A 16620-nucleotide genomic window follows, 5' to 3' on the forward strand; every position below is an offset into this window, starting at 1 on the left:
GATGGGGAGGAGGGGGGTGCGCTGCCGGCTATAGCCGCACCGCCCCGAGAAGCGGAGCCGGGCGCGGGGCTGCGCGGAGCGGCGGCGGGCGAGGAGCGGGCACTGCAGAGCCGGCAGCGCTCCGGGTGCAACGCCCGAGCCTAGCCGGAGAAAGGGGGGCACCCGGGCGGGGAGGGGGACGATGCTAGTTGGCTGGGGGGAAGGGAGGAGAGAGGGGGAGAAAAAAAAAAAGAGAAAGAGGAAAAAAAAGACAAGGTTCCCCCACACCCTCCTCCCTCCTCTGCCCGGTCCCTTCCAGCTCCCTCACACACACACACACCCGCACACACACACCCCATTGATCAATATTTGGCTGTCTTGCTGCAACTTGCTGCAGTCTTTTAAAGGAGTAGTAGAGAGAGAGGGAGAGAGAAAGGGGAACTGACAGGAAGGGGTAAGGAGCTACACATGTCACATGTGCTTTCTAAGACGGCCAGGAGCATCTGCAGGCTGGATCTGGTGGAGGATGCTGCGGCAGGTGATACACAGAGGGCTCCAGTCGTTTTTCTACAAGCTGGGCTTATTCGTGAGCAGGCATCCGGTGTTTTTCCTCACTGTGCCCGCAGTCCTGACCATCATCTTCGGCTTCAGCCTGCTCAACCGCTTCCAGCCTGACACTGACCTGGAGAGCCTGGTAGCCCCCAGCCACAGCCTGGCCAAGATCGAGAGGAGCTTAGCCAGCAGCCTTTTCTCCCTCGATCAATCCAAAAGCCAGCTCTATTCGGACTTGCACACCCCGGGGAGGTATGGCAGGGTGATTCTCCTCTCCAAACCCGGAGGCAATATTTTGCACCAGGCTGATGTGATCCTGCAGATCCACCGAGCCGTGCTGGAAATGAAGGTGAACTACAAAGGCTATAATTATACTTTTTCCCATCTGTGTGTGTTGAGAAATCAGGATAAGAAATGCGTGCTGGATGATATTATTTCAGTGCTAGAGGATCTGAGGCAGGCTGCCCTCTCCAATAAGACAACAGCCAGGGTGCAAGTGAGCTATCCCAACACTAAATTAAAGGTATGCTCTTACTGCATGCTTTTGCCAATTAAAGAGGCAGCACTTCATTTCTTGTCCTAAACAGCAAAGAGAAATATAATCATATCTATCTCTCTATCTCTAAATGTGTGTGATCTGGGCTTTCCTCGGGAAGCAGCTGAAACCGGTGCCTTGCTATTGTTCTGTCCGAGAAGGGAGGGAGGGGGGACTGTACGCTAACCATCCAGGAAAAGCAGGGAGTGGAGAACAGCCTCGGAACCGTGAGAGCTTGCAATGCCTTTAAGGGTTAATACATCGGGAAAAGGGGAGAGGAGGTCTGTGTGTGTGTGAGAACTGGGGGGTTGATACCACCTTTTCCAGCCCCACTGTCATGTTGGGATAATTTCTCTTTAATGTGGCTTTCCTCAAATGCACAGTTAGCTCCTCTATCTCCCTGACTCTGCGAGGGCCGTAGGAGCAGCAGGAGGCTTGAGCCAGAAGCGGTTTCAGGTGTCCTGCCTTCTTTTTCCTTACCTGCATGCAAGGAAGCAGAAGGGAGGAGGAATTTTTTCTCTCAGTGTGATAATAATTAACTCTGCCACTGATGGATGGTCTGAAGTTTTGGGATGGAGCCCATTAGCTAGAGGATTCCAGTGAAGGCGAAACAAGGTAAAAGGTGAAATAACTTTCAGTCCTTACAATTAAAAGAATAAATAATTTGGCACAATGATCTCAGGAATATTTCTCTGGGACACAAGCACCCATCTGCTTCCCTTTTCATGTGGAGCTATCCAGATCACCAGGACTAACCTGCTATGAGCAAATAAGGTGCAAAGTTTGCATGTGGCTGCTAAAAGAAGTTTCGATGAATTACAGAATGCCATGCACAAGAGGCAGGATTTATTTAACAGTGTAACAGACTCCTTAGCACACTATTAGTTCATAGCTCAGGTCGCAGGAAAGAGGATACGGTCCTTCTTGGAGCAGAGGGGCTCTCTGGGGTCTCCTGTCCTTTTTTCCCCAAGAGCTCCTCAGGGATGAGGGAGGTAGTGCTCTTACAAGAAGTGGCCAGATCCTAAAGTTTTATTTTTTAATTACTCTTCATATACCAAGAAAAAAAAGTAAAGCCAGTCCCTGCTCGAAAAGCCAAATCAGAGACATAGATCAGTTTTACTGGTCTGTTTAATTCAGTAAAAGGGCCAGGTGGGACAGCTGGGATTTGGTCCCGTTGCTCTAGATGTTACAGTAGTTGCTTTGTGCAGAGTTGTGACTGTTTGAGTGTGTGGAAACGAAAAGGTGTCCTTGCTCCTGCAGAAAAGTCCCCAGTGCAAGGAGTGCTCAGAAACACGAGTTATTCTGAGTTAAATATACCTGCACACATTTTATCTTTTAACTCAATCTGAAGACAGTCCTGCTATTGAAGAATTAAAGTGTTTTCTTTACATTTTGCTTATTTTTAAAGTCAAGATTAAGCCAATTCAGTGGACAACACTGATAACCTAGACTAACATTATAAAGCAGCTTTTTGCAGAAATAGTCATTCTACTCTCTCAATCCAGATTAATTTTCTTGTGTAGAGACACACTGACTGAGCTTCACAAAACTAGGATAGGATCACTTGTAATGTGGGAGTTCTTACTAGGAGCATGCATACAACTCCTCCTTTTTTAAATATAAAAGCAAATGAAAAAATAATGTGCTCTAGATTCATGATTTATTGGAATAAATAATAATTCACACAGAGAAAGGTTTTAACAAAGCATTGATATCTGACTGAGCACTGCTGAATACCAGTCTGGCACCTCCAGTTCCCCATGTAGTTATGTATCATCTTCTGGATGAAGGAATAAATGCACTTAAGTATCTACGTTTGAAGCTGGACAGAGCAGGCAGCTTTCCACCCACTTCTTAGTGAAGGGAGGTAAAGCCATCAAAATCTGTGAGTGCACTTTAGAAAAAAATTAACAATTATGAGCCATTTCTGCAGCTAGGGAGAGTCCCTGGTGTTACTGAGAAACATACTTGAACACAGTTTTTCTTTTCTGGCATGGTAAGGACTTTTCTATGGGACCAGGATCAGTCCTGAACCTAGGCTGGTCTTAAGCTGTGGTGTGTCCTCAGATACTCACCTCCTTTGGTCTTCTTGGCTCCAGCTGCTGGGGATAATTTACTGCTTTGTATAGACTCACTAGGTCAACTACCAAGAATTAGGAAGCTGTGCATAAATGTTTCTTGCTGTCCTTCAAGCCATGGCCAAAATGAGTTTAATCCAGGCTCCCAGGCTATTTACTGACCTACCTCTCTCTGCACCTCTGAGCAAAGGCTGTAGAAACTCAGGCCTGTGTTGCTTCCTTTGGGGTATGTAGATGTCTTTAAGAAAAAATATCTTGGGTGTTGCAGGCACTGGGCTAGAGCAGTCTCTGGATGTTCAGCAAAGGGCAACAACTTCTGTGGCTGTAGCTATGAGGATTTCGTTTTACTTGAGTTGTGACATGAAGAAGTGTTTGTGGTTAAACGTTATGCGTATGAAAACAAGAGGGCCAAATCTGCCTTCCCTTATTCAACGTGGACCGTTCACCAGTCCACGTCATTGGGAGCTTCCTCAGCTGAATGTTCCTGCACTATAAGGACCCACCAAGGTCTTCTAGATTGCCTCACTTTCTCAAAGGACAAGTTGGATGGTTAATAGTGGTAGATTTTGCTTTGCCATATTCTTTTAATTATGGCCTCAGATTGGATAAAATTCTTCTAAGAACACTATGGTGGGTTTACAAACTGTGAAGGTGTCCCAGAGGTGCTTAGTTTGTATCTGACATGGGTCAAGTGTCAACCTGTATTGGTTTGGGAATCACAATGACAATGCTGAGCTGTTCCAACCCCTCTCCTGCTCCACATGGAAGCTGCAAAAACATCTTGTAGCTTTTTCTTTCCCTCAGGCTTTGTGAGGAACTTTCACTTTGTCCCTCTTCTAATCTCCTGCTGGAAGCCAAATTACATGGATTCTCTCAGGTGTGGCTGGCTATGGATGAGCTCTTCCTAGATCTTTCATGGGAACTTCATGGGAGCTGTATGAGCAGGTTTCAGAAAACTGCTCTGGTTTTGAAACAGCTGATATTGGGCTGCAAAATCTAATGAAACTACTTGGCTTTTCCTAAGAAAATCTGGCTGTGAAGGGTAATGATTGTTTAATCATTACTTACTGTAGTGTTGCAGGAGCTTATAGACTTGAATACATCTGTCTTCACTGCCCCTCTGTAAGTCAGGAAGTCTTGGTCTCTCCACTCACCAGAGGAGCAGAGAGATGACAGTTACATCCAGAGTGCAGACTGCAGTGTAGTTTCTGATGCCTGAGATGAGTTTAAAATCCACTCTGGCAACAAAGGAGTCACTGTAGGTTACTTTACTCTTCTGGAAGGCCAGGTGAACCAGGCTGTAGGAAAATACCTCTCCCACTGCTTTGGGTACTCTGTCTAGCCTTTTCACAGTTACTGCTATGCTATGCTGCAGTCTGCAGCCCAGCCAGAAGAGTGACTTGCCCAAGGTCATGCAGATAGACCGTGGCGGAGAAGGAAAACAAAGCTGGATGTATGAAATCTTGATGAAGACTTTTGAGGTAGGTTCTGGAGCAGGATTGCTCATGCTTTCCTCAGCCTGGGCCACAGAAACAGTATTCATATGCTTGGGGTCTGGATTGTGCCCTAACCATGCAGTCTGGGCAAGTCTACATTAAGCACCGACCATCAGTCACCAAACTGTGAAACTGCAAGTTTTTAAAATTCCAGCATCATTTTTGTCAATTAAGTCTTCCAGGACTGTGCCTGGGCATGACCTGGGAGATAGCATGGGAAAGAATCCACTGCAGAGTGTATCTACTCCGTTCTGGGAAAAACAGTGTGCATCTGCTTGAAGATGTTGTACCCTGTCCCCAGGTCTGGAATATGGTCTGAGGCACATGTTATTTATTCATATAGACAGAATTATCGATTACATGGGGATTACTTCTTGTGTACCATCTGAGGAAGGAAATGGGGTTTTGACCCTGATTTGCCAATAACCCCAGCAAATTTCCTGTCCTTGTCAGGAAAAAATTTAAAAAAAAATCACGACAAAGATTGAAAATGCTTTCTGAACCCAGCCCTTGCCCAGAGGGAAAAAAAAAAAGCATGCAAATATTTTTTTCTGGTATTTTACCTCTTCACTGTTTCGTGTTTATTTGCTTAGTTTGTCTGAGAAAGAATAATAACTTACAACTTATCTTTCTGAGATCAGAACAAATATGACAACTCCTGGTTAAAGGAAGACTTTGTAGGTAGATTAGTTTTTGTAATACTGTCTTCAATTTATTCTCAGTCATTTATGAATGCTTGTCTAAACAGCAGCCAATAAAACAGACATGTCTATTACCACATTTGTGATAAACACATCAGCTGGATATTAAATTCTTTCTTAAGCAGAAAACTTACTTGCATTCACTTAGCATTTTGAAACCTGTAGTTACAGATGTGCTACTGGCCAGATACTTAGTTTTTCTTACACTAACAGCTATACTTTTAAATGAGTCTTGCTCCCTTTTCTTTCATGGAGATTCTTTCCCACTGCTCTAAGATTAATCCCTCCTTAGATGACTGTGAGGATTGGGCCACCCCTATGGAACAGGGAGGATATAAAAAGAGAGTCCACCTATATCGTGGTAGGCATCTGAGTAACAGAATTATCTGCAAACTGATCATTCCTTCAGTAAAGTTGGTTCAAGTATAAGATTACTCTAGCTTCAAGGACCAGATTTTTCCTTGAAGGCAATATGGCTCTGTACCCTTTTGTGGTACCACATGTCCCAATCCAGACCTGTGGCTCAGGACCCTGTGAAATGCTCTGTGGCAAGAAAAAGATGCTAAATAAAAGCAAAATAATAAAACACGAGCCAGGAGAAGATCAGAAGAGGAAGGCTGGAAGCTGCAGATAGTTTTCATCTCAGCTTTTCAGATCAAGACAGTCTTGGGCAGGCTGAGCTTGGAGTAGCTGCTCAGCAGCATGAAAGCAAGTGGAAAATATCTGAAGGCAAATAGCTTCTTCTGGCTCACAGGTCAGACAACTTATTTGGGAAAAAAAAAAAAAAAAAAAAGACCCTCTTGTTCTTGCAGCTATGTTTTTGTGCTGTCCTGCAGGACCAGAAAGGGTCTGGAGGGGCTGGTGGAGCTGGTGTCTGTGGCAAGTTAGCTGTGACCTTGCTAGATGTCCCTCCCTGCAGCTGTCAGCTCTTGAGGACATGATCAGGCAGCCTGCCTGCTCCACGTGGGCAAGAAGTGAAATGTCTCTTTGCATTTTTAAGAAAAATTCTCCACTCTTTCCTTTGCTTAGTATACATTAGGAAAGATCTTTTTCTTATCTCTAAGAGACCAAGTGTTAAGATGACCCTCTTGCTTAAAAGGAAGGCTAGACTATGAGGCCTGACTGTACCAGGGACACAAGAACAGATTAACCTGTACCAGGACTAGCTATCCCAACAAAAACAAACAGCAGAAAGGCAGCAGAAACTCATCAGAGCAAGGGTGGGTTTTAAGGTGCTCTTGTTGCATTGCTGTTCTTCAGTTATGAACTTATATTTCCTCATTAGTCTCTGTGGTAAATTCCACCTTCACACTACCAGGCTGTAGACATCGACTTCCTTGTATGTGGGCTCATTCCTTCCCGTGTAGCAGTCGAGAGCAGTGGCCATGTAAAAGACTTCAAAGAAAACATTCTCCACTAATCACCCAGATGACCTTGGTCAGCCGCTCCATGCCTTTCCCTCCCAGCTATTCCACTTTTTAGTTTCGTCAGCACTTGCCACGGGACATGGCCTTTTTTGCTGTGCCAGGCCTTCTGAATACCTTGCCATGATGTAAAAATAAAGAAACTAATGCAAGTTTGGTTGGACAGAGAGAAAAGCAAGAAGCAGTTGCTAGCCCCTTCAGTTAGTAACGACTCCTCATCGCTGTGGATCTGGGATAGATGTCAACCACTTGCCAAAGGCAGGAAGTTCAGTAGCACTTTGCAATTTTCCTACAATAGCTACTTCTGTGGCCAGGGAAAAACAAAACAAAAAAAAAAAAGACCTTATTTCCTTTACTAAAAATTCAGTTAATGTGTGTCAGTGCTTCTGTGTGAGCATCTTCTAATCTCAGCCATACTTATGCCTTTTCAAACTGCCTTTGGAGCCCCTCACTGTAGTGGCTGTGTGAGCTGTTGGAGGGCTCTGAACTTCTCCCTCTGGATTTAAAATTGCTGGGTAATCTTTCTATATGTAACAAAAATTAAAACAAATTCAGATACTGCATGCTAGCAAGGCAAGAGAATGATGAGCCTTAGAAAAGATGTGCCATAATCTCAGCCAGAGAAAGATGTTTTTATGCAGAAGAGAGGAGAGAAGAAGAGAGAAGAGAAAAGGAGAGGAGACCTTTAACCAACATTAACTGATAAAATATATATTCTGTGGTAGAAGTGGGAGGAACTTTGTAAGGACAAAATTGGATTAATAAATATGTCAAAAATTATGTAATGTCCTTCACATATATGCAGTATGCATATTACGTACACATCTTTCTTAAACAATGATGTAGGTGAGGTTGTGCCGTTTGAAAATAGTAAGCTAAGAATAAAACCTGCATTAAATCTTTTAAGCCATTAAAACAGAAAATATCCCTATGAAGAGCTCTGCACAGTTATTACAGAATTCATGGTGAAAAAACCTGTTGATCGGTTTTCCAAGAAGGGTGAATTGAGTTGGCAAAATCATGATCTTGCATTTCCAGAGAAAGCTTTTAACTTCTGCAGCCCCCAGACCTTGCATACTCTAGTTCAAACAGTGAGACATGCTGTGCATGGCTGAGACTTGAGTCGAAAAGCAGCTTTAAATACAGATGAAACAAAGTCTTCAGTAATGTAGGAAAGCAGGTGCTGGGTATGATGGAAAAGAGAAGGAAAGACAATGTGAGGCAGAAAAGGAAAGCTGTAAAATCTCATACCTCTGTTGCTCCCTGTATTAGCCCTGTTCTCTGTTTTCCTATCTACTAATGTGCAAGATTCCCATGCAAAGAATAGATAGTAAAGGAAGTTCTTGGTAGTGGGGCTGTGAAGCATCCTACAAAGGGACTGAGGAGTGACAGGGCATCTGATCATTGCAGAAATGATCACCTGCAGTGACACATATCTTTGCCAGAGATTCACTGGGTGTGAATTGCCTCACTTTTACACTGTTTTGGACATTTGGGAACAGGAGCTTTGGGTAAAGCGCTTGGAGATCTTTGAAGATACCATCAAGTGTGATCTGGTGACAGAGAGGGAGGATTTCCAGCTAAAAAGAATTACAGATCAAAGGCAAACTGGGAATAGTTCGCTGGTGGGCAGCTCTCTTAAGGCACAGAAATTCTGCTGAAGAATTTTTTAGTCGTTAACCCTGCTCACACAGTGGTGGGTAATCCTTGCACAATGCTAGCTCTGCATTCCCACCAGCAGCTCGGCGAGACATTGAGCAGCCCTCCCACAGCCGTGAGTCTACCCGATCAGTTTTTCTCCCTGGTTTTATGTTTTGACACCCAACATGCCCTCCTCCAACCTACTCTTGCTGCGACCACAGCCAGGGAGCTGCAGGAGGGGTCATGAGTTGTGGAACCAGCATGTCACTACCTGGATAATGCAGAAAAGTTTTGGTCTGATAATGACCTATAACTAAGATGGAAAACGTCAGCCAGCACCAGAGGTGTATAGTGTTTCCTGGATATGTATGATGGCAAATGTTTTAATGTCTGCCAGAATAATTCTTCTTTAAAAAATACCAATTGCACAAGGCCTAAAACCTGCTTGTCTGAGAAGGCAAAGAACAGTCCTACCTACATGTCCCATGCTTTTGAAAGCAAAGCACACTGAAGAGAATTTAGGTTTATTGCAGGTCACCTACATAGGGCACGCAGTTGGGATTAAAGATCAAGCTCATAATGGGCCAGTCTACCACAACTAATTTCCTTGTGCAGTTGGTGGGAGACCTGGGAGGTGGCACTGAGTATCTCCACAGGGGGTCCTGAACACCTAATGTGTATCCTCCCACAGCATATAGGGAACATAAACAGCACCTACAGGACTGGTTCATTGGACACCTAAGTGTGCCCAAGTTAGGTACATAAGCATGACAGAAAATTTGCCCTTGTGTAAGACAGGGTTTTGCTTTTCTTACACCTTGCATAGTTGTTTCCACCAGCATTATACAAGTGTTGTCAGTCTGATGGGGAGGTGTTATTCTTACCGCACACATGGAGTATTTTTTCACGTGTCGAGTGTTTCACCCTTTATGGGTGCTACGAGTCCAAAGTGGCCATGGAGCATTTTGCTGCTTCTGTGCTAAATCACATATTGCCTGTGCTAAGTCATGCGCTTACCTATGCTGCATGTAGTGCCAGCCCACAAATTTCATCTGAATCTTTTTCTATCAGAAGTTACAGTACTCTTGAAATCAAAAGCATCTGTGAAGCAATGTATACTTTGCCCTTAATTTTGTCTTGGAGGAAAAAAGAGGGCAGTTTCATTATGGCATATCCCTAACAAAATTATTATTTTCTTTTTTTTTTTATTTGAATGTTTTGAATTTTTAATTTATTTGAAATAATATTTCTTTTAAAGTATTATTTCAAAATTATTTGAAAAATATTTTGCTCTTACATTATATTTTAGATTAAATAATAAAGGAGAAAAACAAACGTTACTTGAAAAGGAAATGTTTTCCCATGTTCAAATGTTGGAGAAGGAGACATCACTCTGAAAATCACATAGAAATGAAGTCACCTCATCAGCTCTGCCTGGCAGGATCCTGCATGGCTGAGGACACAGCCCAGATGCTGTGAAAATAAATGTATTCCCCAACAGGGTGTTCTGTCTCTTGTTAATGCCATTTTTCTTTGCAGAAAATGGGCAAGTGTTGATGGACCAAATCATAGAATCATAGAATCATGGAATAATAGAATAGTTGGAAAGGACCTTAAGATCATGAGTTTCCAACCCCCCTGCCATGGGCAGGGACACCTCACACTAAATCATGTCACCCAAGGCTCTGTCCAACCTGGCCTCGAACACTGACAGGGGTGGAGCATTCACAAGTTCCCTGGGCAACCCACTCCAGTGCCTTGCCACCCTAACAGGAAAGAATTTCTTCCTTATATCCAATCTAAACTTCCCCTGTTTAAGTTTTAACTCGTTACCCCTTGTCCTGTCACTACAGTCCCTAATGAAGAGTCCATCCCCAGCATCCCTGTAGGCCCCTTCAGATACTGGAAGGCTGCTATGAGGTCTCTACGCAGCCTTCTCTTCTCCAGGCTGAACAGACCCAACTTTCTCAACCTGTCTTCATACGGGAGGTGTTCCAGTCCCCTGATCATCCTCGTGGCCCTTCTCTGGACTTATTGCAACAGTTCCATGTCCTTTTTATGTTGAGGACACCAGAACTGCACACAATACTCCAAGTGAGGTCTCAGAAGAGCAGAGTAGAGGGGCAGGATCACCTCCTTCGACCTGCTGGTCACGCTCCTTTTGATGCAGCCCAGGATACGGTTGGCTTTCTGGGCTGGGAGCACACACTGAAGCGGCTCATGTTCATTTTCTCATCAACCAACACCCCCAAGTCCTTCTCCACAGGGCTGCTCTGAATCTCTTCTCTGCCCAACCTGTAGCTGTGCCTGGGGTTGCTCTGACCCAGGTGTAGGACCTTGCACTTGGCATGGTTCAACTTCATGAGGTTGGCATCAGCCCACCTCACAAGTGTGTCAAGGTCCCTCTGGATGGCATTCCTTCCCTCCAGGGTATCGACTGAACCACACAGCTTGGTGTCACTGGCAAACTTGCTGAGGGTGCACTCAATCCCACTGTCCGTGTCAGTGATGAAGATGTTAAACAAGACCGGTCCCAACACCGATCCCTGAGGGACACCACTCGTTACTGGTCTCCAGCTGGACACTGAGCCATTGACCACAACACTTTGCGTGTGGCCATCCAGCCAGTTCTTTATCCACTGAGTGGTCCATCCATCAAATTGATGTCTCTTCAATTTAGAGGATGTCATGTGGGACAGTGTCAAATGCTTTGCACAAGTCCAGGTAGATGACATCAACTGCTCTGCCCCTGTCCATCAGTTCTGTAGCCCCATCATAGAAGGCCACCAAATTGGTCAGGCAGGATTTCCCCTTAGTGAAGCCATGCTGGGTGTCACCAAGCACCTTGTTGATTTTCATGTACCTTAGCATGGCTTCCAGGAGAATCTGCTCCAAGATTTTGCCAGGCACAGAGGTGAGACTGACTGGTCTGTAATTCCCCAGGTCATCCATTTTCCCCTTCTTGAAAATAGGGGTTATATTTCCCTTTTTCCAGTCATCGGGAACTTCACCTGACTGCCAGGATTTTTCGAATATGATGGACAGTGGCTTAGCAACTTCATTTGCCAGCTCCTTCAGGACCTGCGCATGGATTTCGTCAGGATCCTCTTTTCCAGCTGATCCTCTCTTCAAGTTTTCCAGGCAGGTTTAGTTTGCAGACCAATTTGCAATTCATTAAGAAGAAAGTTGCTGTTAGCAGTACTTCATTATGCAATGCTATCTCTAGTATGATAGGACCTATGACTGAAATATATATCACTCTTTTCCTAACTATTTTCCAGGATGGTTTCTTAGAATAGATTTTGATTCATTAACAAAAATACATTAACAAATTCAGTACTGAGCAGATGCAATGTAGAAATATTCATATGTATTTTCCTCCTGAAAATCCACGCTACAGTTTGCTCATGTTAGAATCATAGAATCATAGACTAGTTTGAGGTAACGAGAAAGGAGGTTCTTGACTCCTGTCCTACTGAATGAGTTTTTATTCACAAATAAATACAAAGCATCCTTCAAAGGAAATTGCACCACATAGACTTTTGGAATCAGATGACAAACCTCTTCAGCAGAGAGAGTATGGTAATAAGCATTCTACCAGCATTTGGTTTTTTGTTGTGGTTTTTTTGTTTTTGTTTTTGTTAAGTAACATTAACTTTCCTGTCTGTAATAGATTTTCCATCCACACATAAAAAACATTGGTCACCCAGCGGATGCATGACAGAGTTATCATTTTAAATTACATAGAAAGTTGGCACAGCAGCAAAGAAACATGGGCATTTCTGAATATTTACAAATGTCTCTCCAGTCCTTTTTTTTCCCCAGGCTTCAAATTAGCACAAGTATTAGGCCTTAGGTATACACCCTAACGTACATTTCCTAAGCTTGACAAGCTTAAAAGTTCCCCTGTTCTCATAAAGCATTTGATTTTTTCTTTAGAAGAATTCAAAGAAAAGGTTGGGGTTTTTTCCTCCAGAGGAATAAAGCTTGTATCCTTAAACCTTTTACAACCTTCTTGCCTTGAGTATAAGATTCTGGAGATGAGAGAAAGAGGAGGACATCATTGAAAGGAAATTTATTTTATATAATTGCTAAATACTGTGATTGCTTATGTTCAGTGGTCTTTTCATCAGAATATTCACCTCAAAAGGAAAGTTTAAAACAGGTTATGATATGACAGGTAATGTCACTACTTAACAGATCAGAAGAAAGCTCCTTTAGGAATGATTCTGATACTTCTCTTGTGGAAAACCCAATTACTCTTTGAAGCAGCAAAAATGACAAGGAAAATAAGACAGAATAGGACATTTATCACTTCCTTTAGACAGCTAAATAAAAGGTAACCAGGACAGAGAATAGCCCAGAATGAAACTCAAAGAAAGTCTACTGCACTCTTAAACCATTTGAACTGGGTTTTCCTATAGCTTCTTCAATGAAGATACAATGGACAGAAAGGACAACATCTCAGATGCTATTCTGTGAAGGAGCAGACTGGGGTGTGGGATGGCGATTTTGGTGCAGGACCACATATATTCAAGATTATTCAAGAATTCATGTTCTGCTCTGCCTCAGATCCTTCTTTTCCCTACATTGATTTTCCCCTCTTGAAGGAGCGCTGTCGTGCTGCTGGAGAAACTCAGTCAGAGAGCTATTGGAGTTTTATGAGCAATCGCATGCCTCTTCCGTGTAACATCAAGAGGTCAAAGACATAAAAGGTTTATAAGGTCAGTCTAAACCCATTCCTTGGCCTATGCAGGATTATGAGGAAATCCTAATAGAAAAAATTTATTCAGATTGGCTTGGATTGGCAATCAGTCATGTAGGCTGGAAACTGGCTGAAAGATTGTAAACGAAGAACCATGATAAATGATAATGTAACAAGTTTATGGAAGGTATCTTGCAGGGTATCTGGAGAATTTGTGTTAGGTCTGGTCTCATCTAACATCTCTATTAATTATCGGGAAGTAGAATTGAATTGCACAGGAATGAAATTCACAGATAATATTAAACAAGGAGGACATGTCAGCAGCAGCTGAGTCAGAGAATTTACACAGAACCTGAGCAGTTAGAAACCTGAACAGAAAATAAAACCATTTTCTGAAGAGTTTTGTTTACATTCTGGTCCTCAAAGGGCAGTCTAGTGTCATCCTTTGAGACAGGCTCCTGTTAGCTGAGTTTTGTGAATGTCAAATTAAAGATGCAGCTCTTAAATGATATGACCAAAGTCAAAGAAAAGTTGATGTTAAAGTTGAGATTTTGCAACTCCCACAGAAAGGGCACTTAGTTATTCTTCTGACTCTGACACTGCTTTGCAAGTATGGACATTTCAGTACTTGGTGTTGTCCTTCCTCCTTCACCTTCTTGCAGATCAAGTTCTGCAGGTCAAGGACAGCTCCATATGTTGAGTTTGAATGGTGCTTTGGAGGCTGTAAATGATGTGATAAATAGTGAAGCCTTAATAGACAATAGTTTTGGCTTGGTCCTTCTGTTATCTTTCTAGAATTAAATCAGTCAGCTTCTGGAGCTTTGTGCTGTATGGATTTTGAATGGGTCAGCCTTGAAGTTGTTTTGCCATGTTGTGCCTCATCTGGTTGTTCCCCAGCACTTCAAATTCTAATATCTTCAGACCCCTAATTTCACAGATCAACTCCATTTTATCCCTATTGAGTATTGTCATTCACTAATTATATTCCGGTTATGCCAGGGAAAAATTCCCGTAGCAGGCAGTCTTAAACTCAGTTGAGCAGGATAGTTACAAAATATTCAGCTGGATCATTTCTACTATTTTCAGTCAAACTTGAATGTGGTTGCAGACCAAGTCTCTAGGAACAGCCTGGTGATGTTTGCAAAATGGATTGTGGAGTCAGGCCATTTTTCCTCCTCTTCTTGACAAACATCTACAGCAGTGGGGTATTTGCTGCAGTGGATGTTTCCTAATCTGGTCTTCAGAGTCAGTCTGTGGCCCTGCCCACTGGGGATCTATGATGTAGCAGTTGTGGATGCTCATGCAGAAATTCAAAATGAGAACACTCATCCAAAAGATGGGGTAGATTTTTTCCAATTTGGGCCCTCATATATTCAGCACCTCATCAAAACTGGGCCAGATGTGCAATGAAAGGAGAGCAGGGTGAACCTCCAGAAGCAATGCATTTCACTTTTCCTAAACAAATACATTAGAAGGGGGTGAACTCACCCTTCAGAGACATCATGGACCAGAGAAAGAATGTTCATATTATGCATTTACCTTTCAGATTAGGTTAAAATTAGGTAAAATGAGTCCCGCCATACATTTATTTCAAATCACATGCTAAAAAAAAAAACAAAAAAATAGTTCTGTGAAATTTCCGTACACATGGCAATATGCTAAGTATGGAAATATTTATAGAAAATACTTATGTCATGTGAACCATTCCTAAATGACCTAGGGAATAATCTGCATTTGAACTGACAGGAGAAAAAACTTTTCTGAATAATTTCATGGGGAAAATCAAGGCTTCTTCCCAAGTCCTTTGCAGCTTTGTCTCATGCCGAATCTCTGAATTTTTACGAATTATTATTAGATTGTTGCAAAAGAACTGAAATACCTTCATCTGAATAAGGAATTACCTTCCACTGAAGGAACCGGAATTAAATGCCATCCTCCTGCAAAATAGATTGCCAGATATTGGCAGTTTATTGCAGCAATGAGACTGAGTTTTTGCAGAGCGCTCAGAAAAAAAAAACACAGTGGTTTTATCATTTGGAAATGTTTTACCATCTGATTACTCTTTGGCTTACTTTATCAGAGTTTTTCCCTAAGTATTTATTTGTTCAAAAGCCAAAGGTGGCTAGATACCATGAGTTCCCACCATCCGCAGCACTTTTGTTTCAAAATTAAAAGTCCAAGCCTTCATTTTCTGCCAGAACCAAACCCTTTCCAAATAGTTTATACTAATAGAAATTGAAAAGTCACTTCACACTCCAGGGGACTTTGAAAAGCCTTTTTAAAAAACATGTACTACATTAAAGTAACTGTAAAACACCTATTTGGGAAAAAAAAGTTTTGATGTCTCGCAGGGAAAAGTCTCGGATAAGCTGAAAAAGTGGTTGGTATTGTTATTACTATTATTTACAATTAATACGCTACATTTCTCCAGAAGTGTTTATACACAGTAGCGAAATATCCATCTTGATATCTTGAACTCATTCATAACAATAGCACTACATTAATATATAAATCTAGAAACACATATAACTTAACCTTAAGGATTTAATGAAGGCACTTAAATTAGGGTTTGGGACATTGTAGGATTTAGGAGAACTGAAAACAGTAAGAATGAGATTCACTGATCAAAATCACCCTCAGGAAGTGCCCATTTTTTTTCTTTTCCTTGAGTAAGCAGCCTGGAAGTCCTTCCATATCTAACCTTGCAGGTTTGGTTAAGCATGCTGACTCAGGACCTTAGGGCCTAAATTCTGACTTTTCATGGTTTGTGTCTTCTTCTGGCTGAAAATGCACATCCAAGTCAGAAATTCTGCTTGAAGTTAATAGCTACCGTGTACTCCCAGAACAGGACAAATACTGAGCCATGAAATACAGCCACCTTGAGGATGAAGCTATTCAGGTGTTACGTAGCTGACACCACTGCTGGACTTTGGGGTTGGAGCACAGGAATCAAAGAAACCCTCTGCCAGCTGGCAGCAAGGAGGGGATTAAATCTTTTTCATTTTTCTTTTTTCCTTTCCATTGAGTTTGCATAAACCTGGATTATTTTCCGATCCATTTCACCACATGCCACAGGAACTGCTGCTCCCAAGCTTGGCAGGGAGGAGGTGTAGGCTCAAGAAGGAGAAGGAAGAGACCTCTCCTTTGGCAGCATCACCAGTTCACACTGTGAAATACAGTGACTAAAGCTCCAGTGACAGATGGGAAGATCTTTGGAGCATGGGCAGCTTTCTTCAACTGTGTGTTTGCACAGCACTTTGCACAGCATTGTCCTGGGTCATGACAGAACTTCACTGGTGACCAGTGATTATGGTGTGGACTGAGACCTCAGTATCTGCTCTACCTTGTGTGGATCCTCCCAGGCTTCCGCAGCACAAAGGCTGCATCAAGATGAATTGTCTCCAGCATGTGGAGCTTGATCAGTAGCAGTTGGTAGCAATTCCTATAATCCCTAGATGAAGATTTTAGGCTGATACAAAATTTTAAGGTTGTTGTACACTGTTTAACAT

The 16620-nt window shown here is 42.7% G+C and overlaps 1 protein-coding gene across 2 annotated transcripts in view; it reads left to right on the plus strand.

The window, feature by feature from the left end:
* Nucleotides 1–247: 247 nt before the first annotated feature.
* The window catches only part of PTCHD4 (patched domain containing 4), an 89242-nt gene continuing 72869 nt past the window's right edge, over nucleotides 248–16620 (plus strand). The window contains exon 1 of one of the 2 annotated variants that reach the window (XM_061460979.1): nucleotides 248–1054. In XM_061460979.1, the coding sequence (XP_061316963.1) occupies nucleotides 455–1054 (600 nt within the window). In that variant the 5' untranslated portion in view covers nucleotides 248–454. The remainder of the gene's footprint in view (nucleotides 1055–16620) is intronic. The other variant, XM_061460980.1, reaches the window with a different exon arrangement.

This window comes from Pezoporus flaviventris, unplaced genomic scaffold (genome assembly GCF_033815535.1).
Source record: "Pezoporus flaviventris isolate CSIRO_AGI_PZ_B2104156 unplaced genomic scaffold, CSIRO_AGI_Pfla_v1 ptg000031l, whole genome shotgun sequence".
In the NCBI taxonomy this organism is placed as follows: domain Eukaryota; kingdom Metazoa; phylum Chordata; class Aves; order Psittaciformes; family Psittacidae; genus Pezoporus; species Pezoporus flaviventris.